The sequence below is a fragment of the Montipora foliosa genome, chromosome 8, assembly GCF_036669935.1.
Source record: "Montipora foliosa isolate CH-2021 chromosome 8, ASM3666993v2, whole genome shotgun sequence".
Taxonomy (NCBI): domain Eukaryota; kingdom Metazoa; phylum Cnidaria; class Anthozoa; order Scleractinia; family Acroporidae; genus Montipora; species Montipora foliosa.
This window is the reverse complement of record NC_090876.1, coordinates 40,001,507-40,012,973: the sequence shown is the minus strand read 5'-3', so window position 1 is coordinate 40,012,973 and position 11,467 is coordinate 40,001,507. Positions and strand designations below refer to the sequence as shown.

The 11,467-nt window shown below is 40.3% G+C and overlaps 1 protein-coding gene across 3 annotated transcripts in view; it reads left to right on the top strand.

The window, feature by feature from the left end:
* Nucleotides 1–11,467, top strand: part of LOC137968161 (methyltransferase-like protein 27) — a 28,560-nt gene that overhangs the window by 8,444 nt on the left and 8,649 nt on the right. The window contains exons 3-5 of one of the 3 annotated variants that reach the window (XM_068814790.1): nucleotides 652–790; nucleotides 1,638–2,016; nucleotides 5,708–6,494. In XM_068814790.1, the coding sequence (XP_068670891.1) occupies nucleotides 662–790; nucleotides 1,638–2,016; nucleotides 5,708–5,886 (687 nt within the window). In that variant the 5' untranslated portion in view covers nucleotides 652–661 and the 3' untranslated portion in view covers nucleotides 5,887–6,494. Of the gene's footprint in view, nucleotides 1–651; nucleotides 791–1,637; nucleotides 2,017–5,707; nucleotides 6,495–10,145; nucleotides 10,360–11,467 lie in introns of those variants that run through there. The other 2 variants (XM_068814791.1, XM_068814792.1) reach the window with 2 other exon arrangements.

Genomic DNA, 11,467 nt, shown 5'->3' with positions numbered 1-11,467 from the left:
GTGTAAACTCTTCGAAACTGCATCGATTTTGACGCGGTTTCGAGATCATGAAACCATGTCGATGTGAAACGCTGCCTTTGCAACAGAACGGGAATGTCAGTTGACGATGGCGCGCGCAGCAAATATATCCATATTAGGCCATATTAGTTGAGTAGAATTCCAACTTTTCTGCGGGCTCTCCTTTCGTCAACTGACGTTCCTTCTCAGTTGCTAAATCGGGCTATTGTGCAATGGTCAGGGACTGCGGTAAAGTAAAAAAATTGTTGTCAGTTTTTATGTTCGAAGAAGAAGACCGTCGCGCACGCAGTCAATTCGCTTATTGACGTTAATTCATCATATCGTATCTTTCATAATTCCTCTTCAGAATCTTTAATTAACTCTGGAAAAAAAAACATTTCGACGAGTCTCAATAAACGAGGAGACGACTACACAAGAGAGAAAGGCACAGAATTCGACTTTTCCTGTCTTCAGCACGTTGTCTGGTGACCGTCTACTTTTGGCGGGGATTTTTTATTGATCCGGTCCGTGTTTTGTCAATCCGATCCGATCCGATCCGGTCCGGTCCAGTCCGATCCGGTCCGATCCATGTTTTGCCAACGGCCCTAAAATGCTAAAATTGGAGATTCTATCTTTATCTTCTTGTCATTTCAGTTTTCTAAGCATGGCTGCAGAGTCTTACGAATCTGGTTACCTCAAACACTATGGACCAAGATTTGAAAATGTTTCTTACGACTCAACAGAAGAGATTATCAAGGATGTTTATGCAAACTGGGCTAGTCAATATGACAAGGTACGAAAGCTGTAGCCTTTACTACCGGGCAGAGTCTCTAGAAAACTCTCATTAAATAAATAGCTATGATAATGCAAGGTCGTTGTCATCGTCTGGAAGGAAGAACCTATAGAAATGAGTTTGATCGTAGTAGGCTCTTTGTTTACGATTATCTTCTCATGTCAGTCCTTAAGATTGGGGTAATATTAATTAAAAGCGCATCTTACTGGAAATTTGAGCCGTTATGATATATAATTCTTGTGCAATGTTGGTGTAAGCATTCGGAGTTTTTCGTAGAAAGACGTTACTACTCATTATTAATAAGCTTTAGTAGGCTGGTTTAACAAGTTCTTTTAACTTTAGAGGAATCATTGTACAGCATGATGCCCTCTAGGGACAAATTAATTCGTAAGAAAAAAAAAATTAGGAGCCAAGAAGCCGAATGTTGTTATAGCGCTCCCTCGCTAGAACTGTTCACACGGCTTTGAGTGGCCAAGTGAATGATTTTATCCCACAATTCAGACAATTGCTCTTTTTGTCCTATATTTACCTCAAGTAAATTAAATTAAATTCTAGCAGCAAGGACCAACGTAACAAGAAAGCTAAGAAGCACTGGATCCCGGCGAAGGATCTAATCATAATAACTCTTTGAAGAAACGAGCAGTGAAAGGTTGATCAAACAGCGATGGAAAATATATTTCGAAAGGCACTGCCTTTTTTCATCAAGGTGTTACAAATAATGGTCTTTGGCTAATGGGACGTTACAATTTGAAAGACAAAAATGTTTGCAATATGATACAGCAAAAATTTGATCTGAGAATGTTTGACTGCAGGCTCAGCTTTTATCGTTTGCGATTTCATTTTTCAGGAGGTACTCCAATCGGCGCGTTCCTCTTGCCACAAGCCATTGGTCGACTACTTCGACGAGGCTATTAAACAGGACTTTCCTGATATGCCAAAAGATCAGCTCAAAATTATTGACGCAGGAGCTGGAACTGGAATACTGGGACGGTACCTCGAGATGATTGGATACACGAGCCTACATGCTCTAGATATTTCGCAAGAAATGTTGGACGAAGCAAAAAAGAAAAATGTTTACAAGAGATTTATCTGCGCGTCGTTAAGCGACAAGCGAATTCCTGAGATTGAAACAGGAGAATTTGATGCTATGATTTGCGCTGGCACGCTGGTTAAGGGTCACGTACGCTCATCTGCTTTAATTGAGATGATCAGAATGGTCAAGACAGGTGGGTGATTCAGGTGATTCAGTTTGAATGGTTTTTGCAATTCTGTTGGGTGTTGCCTTTTCAAGACATTCTGTGAGAGAGTGACTGAGGGAGGGGAGGGAGGGAGGGTTACTTGTTGAACGTGACAACAATAGCAACATCTTTTATTCGTACTCTTATGACATAACATTTACAAAGAAATAAGGAAGAAAAATTAAAATGAAATAGAGTACTGGCTTCCCGGAATAACCATAGGGGCTGGAGGAGCCGGGCAGCCAATAACATACAATTTAAGAAGGCAGAATAAGATAAAGATCGGTTGGTAAATTACTTAGCTAAAAACGAAAACATGACACAACATGCACGAACACACAAAAACACGAACGCAAAATGTGTAAATATAATATTAAAAAATGGCAGTCTATGACTGCATGTGGCTTCCTTTACAGAAACTATAGAAAGGAAGGGAATTATTGAACATTTATTTATGTCCAAGGGTTTGCGCGAGAAATAACTTAATGAGTTCGCAGCAAGAAGTGAGCGGAACGGTGCATCATTTACATGGATGACCAGGTCGGGAAAAAACGGAACAGGCTTTGAAACATTTTCTGTCCGTGGAGACGGGCTTTGTGTTTTTTTCTGAAACAAAGTGACCGGATTGTTAAAAAATGTTGACTTAATCTAAAAGGGCGCCAGAAACGCGACAGTTGTTTGGTGAGAACCTGTAGTCGTATTTAAATTCACCTAATAAATTGCGATACGAAAATTGGAGAGGTAGTTTATGAAATTGTCTCCTACCTTCAACATCTACAGTGGAACCTCGATTTAACGTAGCGCCAAGGGAATGGGAAAATTGGTTCGTTATATCGAGGGTTAGCATATCGATATAACGAATTTGCAGAAAAACAATCAGAATGTTCGTAAAATCGAGGTATGATAACCAGCATTTCTGGATCTGAACGATTACTGTAAATACCATTCTAGGAAACGTTTGTAGTAAAGTTTGACGCTTTCAATTGACTACGACTAGTTGTTACAAATAGATAAAAAAACAAGCCCTATTCAGTTCTCGCGAGGCCGCCCAGTTCTATATTGCCAGCATGCATGCCGGAATTTTTCGGTTCCAACTTCTCCCGACCATAGCTAGTCTCTCGTCCCCAAATTGTTGAAGTACGTAGTTGAGGTCGCCTTTCGATGTTGGTTTTGAGGTGATTCGTTGCCGTTGATGTTGACTTTCTTTTGCTGTTGAATAAGACGTGATTTAATTTAAACGTCACCTCATGTCACTTTGTTAGTTTGGCAACCATAAGTAACTTCTAAACCTAACTGATAACATTCGTGATTAAAGAACATAAACTAAAACAAGAGACTACCGAAACTTCCGGAACACACAAAGCTGACGCCTTACCACATTTTCTCTCAGATAAAAGTTAAACTGCTAACTACAATCACGTAATGTAAAGCCCTGGCCAATTTATCGAACAAAGTTGGATTCCGATGCATGCAACACTGTTAGATTTAAATGTTGAGGTAGTGGCAAAACACTCGTCCAACATTGCTTAACAAAACTGATTCAAGTTCAAGTTGGCGCACACTGAAACGAAAACCGGTGTAGCGCTTGTGGTACTGGAACTGTTTGAGGACGGAAAAGACGGGTTCAAACGAGGAAAACCCCAAAAATGGTTAAGAGAGCGTGCAGAAAAGGGTATGTTCTCTGGAAGATACATTCGCGTTTAGGAGGTGATGAGAATGAGCTCGGATCAATTTCAAGAAATTTCAGTTTAATTGCTATCGAACAAGATATCTGCAAATAGAGCAATTTTAGTGATTAAAGCGACTAAAAGTGCACCGAAGGCATGGCCTTGCTTCATACTCGCTGATCAAGGTTTCTGGATGTTGAGTTCATTAACTTCCATGACGCCCCATTGATCCTTGTCTGCCATTTTTATTGCAAATAATGCTAGCAGCCTAGGCTTGAAAATAAAGCAGCGATTCGTGATTGGCTACCAGCGCGAACGTGACTCGATTCAGGACACAACTTTGTTGGAAGAGCGGCAAAACACTGCAACATTGTTGGGTCGAGCAGAATTGTTGGTCGCAATGTTTGATCAAAAGCAAACTCCATCCAACACTTGATCGAAAAAAAAAATGTTGGACGAACAGTTTCCATCATGGGTGGCCAAACGGTCGAACAATGTTGGATCGAGTAAAGTTGGAGCGTTGAATCCAACTTTGTTCGATAGTTTGGCCAGGGCTTAAGGGTAAAAAAGGTGGTTAATTTTAATATCAGCGCACTAGTCTCTCTATGAAGGTGCGCATTCTAAAAAACCTACTCGCGAATCTGACATCTCAATATCAATACCTCCTCCAAAGAAGGTCATAAGAAATTTCAATGGTGGGGGGTAGGGGAAATCTCACGAGTCAAAGTTTTTAAAGAAAAGTATGAAACAAAATTGGAATTTCCAGAGGGGTTAGTTAGGCTAATTAACACAAAGACAAAAGAATAATTTGTTGGCGGCCATTTTTGCATTCGGTCAATGGATGTGCCGAATGTGACTCCATTTCCAAAATGGGTATCCTGTGTTGATATTCCAAATATGGTAACAACTGGCTCTAAAATAGACCTTTTGCAGATACGGCGGGCATTTTGATTTCTATTGTTCCGAAAGACATTATGGGATACTCAGGGGGCAAATTAATATGTATTTGCCTCCTGGGCATCCCATAATATCTATTTGAAACAATGGAAAACAAGATGGCCGCCGTATCTGCAAAAAGATCTATGGTGGACAGAAGGCGCTTCCGTCTGACAATGAAAAACTCGATGAAGAACAACATATTAAAAAGCGTTTCAATCAGATTGCAATTGAATAAGGTGTAGATCTAGAGCTTTCGGGTGGTCCCGTGACTTCGTCATTGGCTATCTTATCTTATCTTCTTGGGAATTTTGCGCGCTAACATTAAAACTGATTGCGACCTTCCTTTAAAATCTGATTGTTTCATTTAGCTGAATATCTAGCCTTTTGTTTTATGTCATGTGAACGGGATTTAGCCATACCTTCCACCTTTCCGCAGACGTTTTCTCCCGTCGTTCTTTTCCTTTCCTCGTTCGCTCAGAGAGAGGATCACCTCATGCAATTTTGAGGTATCCGCTGACGATTCCCTCCGCTTGAAATTCTCAGCAATCGGATCAAAATCGGCAGAGCTCATTGATATTCTATTGTTACACTTAATTAGTCATTCAACGCGATAACCATATGGCTCTCGCCTCCATGCACGGAGGCTGAAGCCGCAAATATATTTACACAAATGTGGAGTTACGTAGAACTGAGATAACATCAATATCATAGTCTGCGACCTCTAGGTTCGTATATGTGGTAGCTTTTTGGGTGCAGAATGAGAATGCTGATGGTAAAAAAATTAAGGTGCCAGGATCCAAGGGATTCTGTGTTTGGAAAGACTTATCGGTTTACTTTAAAAGCAGTTTTTCAACGATTGCAGGTCATCATTTTTTTCTTTTGCATCCATGCAAGAGCAATACTCTCTTGTGAGTTTAATTTTGATAACCTTAAGCGCAGAATAAATCATCTAATCTTCGCATACAATTTTGACGTAAGGTGTGCATATTGTGATAAACCAAATGAATTCTTGCATTGAGTTCTCAGGATCAAATAATTCAAATATGTTTTGCCAGAGCTCATTTTTCTTGCAGGTGGTCTTCTCTGTTTTACAATCCGGAGCAAGGAGGTCGATAACTACCAAGCAAAAATGGATGAACTCGTGAGCGAACGACGATGGGAAAGAGTCAGCAAGAAGGAAGTGCCTTTTTATGAAGCTGAGGATATGCCCAAGAAAATAATGGCATTCATCTACAGAGTCGCAAGTCATTAGTCTGATAGCTTTTTCACTCATTAGCTGTAGATTTGAATATTGTCGTCTAAAGCTATCCTGCCTGCTCGTACAGACCTTTCAATTGTTACATAGAGAGCTTTAGAAGGCTTTTGTTCAATCATTAAAAAATTACTCAATAGGTGGTTTATACGTGACGTCATCGCCGCCATGTTGGTGGACGGAAAGAATGATCTCTCATCAGTTCCTTTTGTTCGTCCACCAGCAATTACACATTACATCATTGTTATCTGTGTCTCTAGAGATTGGTTACAAACCACCTATAATTTTGTGTTACGGAGAAATGAACCCTTTTTTATCAAATCAAGCACAGAATTAAGGCTACGGTACACCCTCAAGGTCGGAATGTATATTTGTATTTGTGACCTCATAGTATCAATGCTACGTTAATTACATTTTCGAAATATTAAATGACAAGCTAGTGATTAACTTAAACGTATTTTTGATGGATCTTTCTTGGTCATCTGAATGTGTGAAAACTGAAGCCAAAACTGTCAACGCCCAAGTCGTTCTAGCGCTGGAGCACTAAGAGCTAAGAGAGCTTTTTCGCTTGTACATTTTGTTTTCCCAATACAAATCATGTGATAATACTCAGGAGGATTGGTCCTTTGTTTTGCCCATTTAAAAGAGGAGTTTCACTAGCAACCTTTGTGGCTTCCTTAATGGTGTTGACAAAATAATCCTCCTTACAAGAAGGGGTTCCTCTCACTAACTAAAACATTCACTAATTAGCAGCTAGTTTGGGGGGAATATTGTGTGTGTGGATGGTGAGTTGAGGAAAAATCATAAACAAAAGTTAGGGTTCGTCTGTAAAATGAGGGGGAGAAATTCACAAAGGAAACTCTCAACCCCAAAATAAGGTTAACAAATGAAACAAACTCTGTGTGAGATTAAAAACCTTAATTTCAGGAACAGCCAGATAGTACATGTACGATAAACTTAATCACGGAGGAGAGATGAACAAATACTTGACCATGCAAATTATTCGTTCTTAAAAATAGGAATAATAAAGGTTAAAAATCTTTACACTAAAATCTTCGTTCATTAAAAATATATGGAAAAAACTAAAGAAATCGCCATGAATTTGGAAACACGGGCTTGGCGAGGCAAATCCAACTATCCCGAAGGTAAAGATACGCTGACTGCGACATCATTAGGCTCGTAAATGGCTGCGAATCTTTAGGGGTAGAGTGCAACCGAACAAGGGGGTTTCTAGTCCAGCGCCGGACCTCTACCCTATCCCCTCGTGCCGAGTGAAGAAAGGAAAAAGAGAAGAACAACAAGTCGCAATCCTGGAGAAAAACGAGCACCAAAACCATGGACAGACTAACACGACCAAAACTGCGAAGCTGATTAACCAAAAATGGCAAATAACACTTACCCAAAACACACTTTGAGTGTCAGGTGGTGTATCATAGAAGTTGTGAAGCAAAATTATAGTTTAAAGTGAGGAGAAAAAGAGGGATACCTGATTACTTACATGGACGAAAAAGCTGGCAAAAATTTCCCTTCTCTCCAAAAATTTTTTGGAAGTCTCCTGTAAACGTTAGTCTTGCTTGCGACAACAGTACGACCCAAACTGTACACGTGGCCTGGGTACGAGATGTGAGAAAGAGTCGATCTGGGAACCAGTATGACAAAACATGGATCGGGGAATGCCCAAAGCAAATAAAAATATTAGTACGAAACGGGGAAGCTAAAGAAGGGGCAGTGACCCAGAAAAAAAAAATGGAACCATAAGTGAGATTGCATAGCTTCTGATCCATGGCTTAGTGCAGCAGTAAAATCATTCGTTCTTTTGGATGGAGCCAGGAAAAAATCCCATCAAGCATGTATAAATCATTCGTTATTTCAATTGGATGGAAACTAGAAAAAATCCGGTCAGGTGTATGGATTATTCATCTTTTTGGATAGATTGTGGCAAAAAAAAACACCCATCAAGTGTCAAAATCATTTGTTCCTTGGGTGGATCCAGGAAAAAGTCCCCTTAATTGTAAATCTGAAAAACTGAAAAATGACATAGCCCTACCTAATCACAAAAACATAAATAAATTCATAACCCAGGGAATCAAAGTAATAATAATAATAATAATAATAATAATAATAATAATAATAATAATAATAATAATAATAATAACGATGATGAAGGAAGCGCATAAATTTGCCGAGGAACTGGGTATGAACCTGTCTCTGGAGTGCTCTCCTCTGGCCCAGCCTAAATATCTAGAAAGACACAACGCAGCACTGAAAGTCCTCTTCTTGGAGATGACTAGGGATCTGAGGCTAATTGATTCAGTCCCTCCCTGGTACTCGTGTGCAGTACCCAAACCAGTCTATGAGTCATCTGAGGCATTCGCGTTTTGGGATGTTCCAGTTTATGCGGAACACACCATTGTCAAGGCTAACAGAGTGGACGCTCGATTTGTGGACCACAAGAATAAGAAGGTGTGGGCTGTGGAGATGTCCTCTCCGTGGATGGAGCATCGGGAAAAGAAGTCCGAGGAGAAGACGGTCAAGTACGGGCCACTGCGATTTCAGCTAAAGAAACAGTACCCTGGCTATGACCTTGAACAACGTAACATCATCATTGACGTGCTGGGGGTCAAGGGATGTAGACCTGATAATGAGGAAGCTCTTTGGCAGTAGGGGCTATGACGTTTTGAGAAGGATGCAGAAGGCTACCATCTCGACTTCTCTCAACATAGTGAGAACTTTCAAAGCTACCGCCAATTGACTTTCCCCGTGGGAATAGTAAAGGAGCTCAATAAAGTATTAGAGAGCTTTAGATTGTCTGTAACATTTTTTTTTAATCGCAAATTTATTTATTTTTTTTTTTAACTCAGTAGTTTTCATTTTATAGTTCCCTCAGATCGCATAGGTTACACTGCGCGCCCCATGTGGTTCTATTTTAGCATCCATACGCTTACCAACTGCAATAACAGGGAGCTTAAGCAACAACAACGGCGACGGCAACGAGAACGTAACAAATTTGCATATTTAGTGGACAAAAACAATAGCTTTGCACGCCCTGCAAGTGCGTTTTCCACTTTTGTCCATTTCTTTGCCGTCGTCAGCAAAACTACAACGTGAAATAGCCAAATTTGAGATTTTATGAACAACGTCAGCACTTGAGGATAAATTTTCATTCTCTCCCCTAAATTAAGCGCTGTTCTGACCAGTGTCATTTTTGAGGAACTACCGCACCCTTGTCATATTAAAAAGGTTGAAACAGTCACGAAGCGATTAAAACAACGCGAATTTATATTTTGAGATGACGTTCTCGTTGCCGTCGCCGTTGTCGTTGCTTAAGCTCCCTAATAATGAGTAAGACGTGGTGAGGAGTAGACGTAGAAGCTCCGTCGTGTATTTCATCTTTTCGCTTAAATAATGCGACTCACTCATACAAAGGCTATAAATCGTATACCGGGCTTGGGCGGCCTGTGATCTTACAGAATGTTGTGTGACCTGAAGGTTTTTGAATATCTTGGAATATGCCTTTAATTTAGCCGCGCGTGTTGATGGGTTATGCAAATTACCTCTGCATCGTATTATGTTAGCTTAATTAAAGAATGAGTGTGGACTCTAAAATCCTGCAGTCGGCAGCTTAAATATTTTTCCATAGCGAGCACTTTGTGACACTGGTTGAGGAAGCCGATGATGAATCGCAATTTTTAAATAGATCGCTCTTGGCTTGTTAAGTCACGTTTCGATGAGTCTGGTCTGAAGTTAAATATTTGAAAAGAAGACTGCATTATTATCTGGTTTTAAATAGCAAGGTAGGAAAGAAAATAATTCGTAGCGAAATCTTTCTAATTGGATACTTCGTTTACTTTTCGCAGGTAATGATGAGAAGGAAGAATATTGTTGAGATCGGCTTAGCTTTGTTTTTTGGTTTTCGGTTTTCGTCTAGCCTCCCACGCACACATATCGTGAATAATCAATGAGACTATGAGAGACCACTTTTCGCAGATGATGAGAAGGAAGAATATTGTTGAGACCGGCTTAGCGTTGTTTTTTATTCTTCGGTTTTCGTCTAGTCCCACGCACACACATCGAGACCAAGACCAAGAGAGATGACTGGAGACGAGCCAGACAATAGACCGTACCCTTTATGACGTAACGCCTCGCAATTCTTTTGTTGAGTGACTACTGAAACATTGCATTCTGGTATTTATAGTAGTCACTCAACAAAAGAATTTAGGTGCTGTACGTCATAAGGGGTAAGGCCTATTAGGGCTTCGTCAGGAACGCGTGACGAAGCCCAAAGAGTGTTTGCGTGGGAGGATAGTTTTCGTCCGACTGAGGTTTGTGTTTGCAACGGACGTTAGTCAAAATGTCACTTTGAGCGTGACTTTTGATTCATAAGTAACTGCACCATCAATCGAAATTTTGTTCAGTTCTCAACTTTGATTACTTCGTGGCTCACGGTTCACCGGTTTGCAAAAAGCTTTCCAAGTAAGTTCTTATGTCTCTCTTGACGCATTGTGGGTCTTGACAAACTGCCAGCCAGCGAGACATGCGAGTCTCCCATTCAAGTCTAAGCACCCATTTCAACTATCGCTGATAAACAGTACTTAAAGTATTAAAACGGTTAGCTTTCAATAACTGTGACTCGCATGTTGACTCGCATGGCCCGCAGTCATCTGAGTCATGGCTCGAATGGCTCACTGGCTCTCCCATTGTCTACGCTCACTCAACGTGCCCTTTCGCTTAAAGTGACTATGAGATGAAAAAATATATTTTTCTTGCTTTAAAGACCTTTCAAAATGATGAAGAATGATGTTTTCTATTTTGGAATATCTTCTTTCGTTCCAGAGATATTCAAGTTTTTTGTTCAAAAATTGATAACATAATAAAATACACATGACTGCCGTTAAGGACGGTGCCTACTAATTCAAAGGTATTTTTGCCCCGATTTGTGATTATGCAGGAAAGGTAGATCTTAACAAGTGTTATTGAAATCCAAAGAGAAAATTGGGGGTAACCACAAATTGAAGCTCAATTATCTCTAAAGAATGCGTGGTTACCCCCAATTTTCTTTTTGGATACCAAAAGTACTTACGAAGATCTACTTTATCTGCATAGTTTTAAACCGCGCAAAAATATCCCTGCATTAGTAAGCATCGGCGATAGGAAATCCGAGTATCTGGAGATGCGCAGAACGTACGCGCAATAACAATAGTAGGCACACCATCCTTAATTACAAAATTGAGAATATCTCCGAAAATATTGCATGGGTGCTATTCAAATTGGGCAGACGTAATCTACGTCAATGTAGGACACAAAATGATAACCACTATGTGGTTGCCATGGCAACCATTTTGTTGCTGGGTCTATTTATCGCGGGATTGATTTTGTCGTTTATTGTTGCAATAAGACATGTTCGCTCTCGTTAAGCTTATACAGAGATGTAATGCATTATGGGCAGCACATGAGTTTCAAGTTGACCATCTGCCTGTATACGTACTCATCTGTTTAAAATCCCTAACTCGTCCCCCGGCAGAGTCCGCTTTTTTTCGGTCAGTACCAAGAACGCGGACTCTGGCCACTTCTGAGGCAGGGG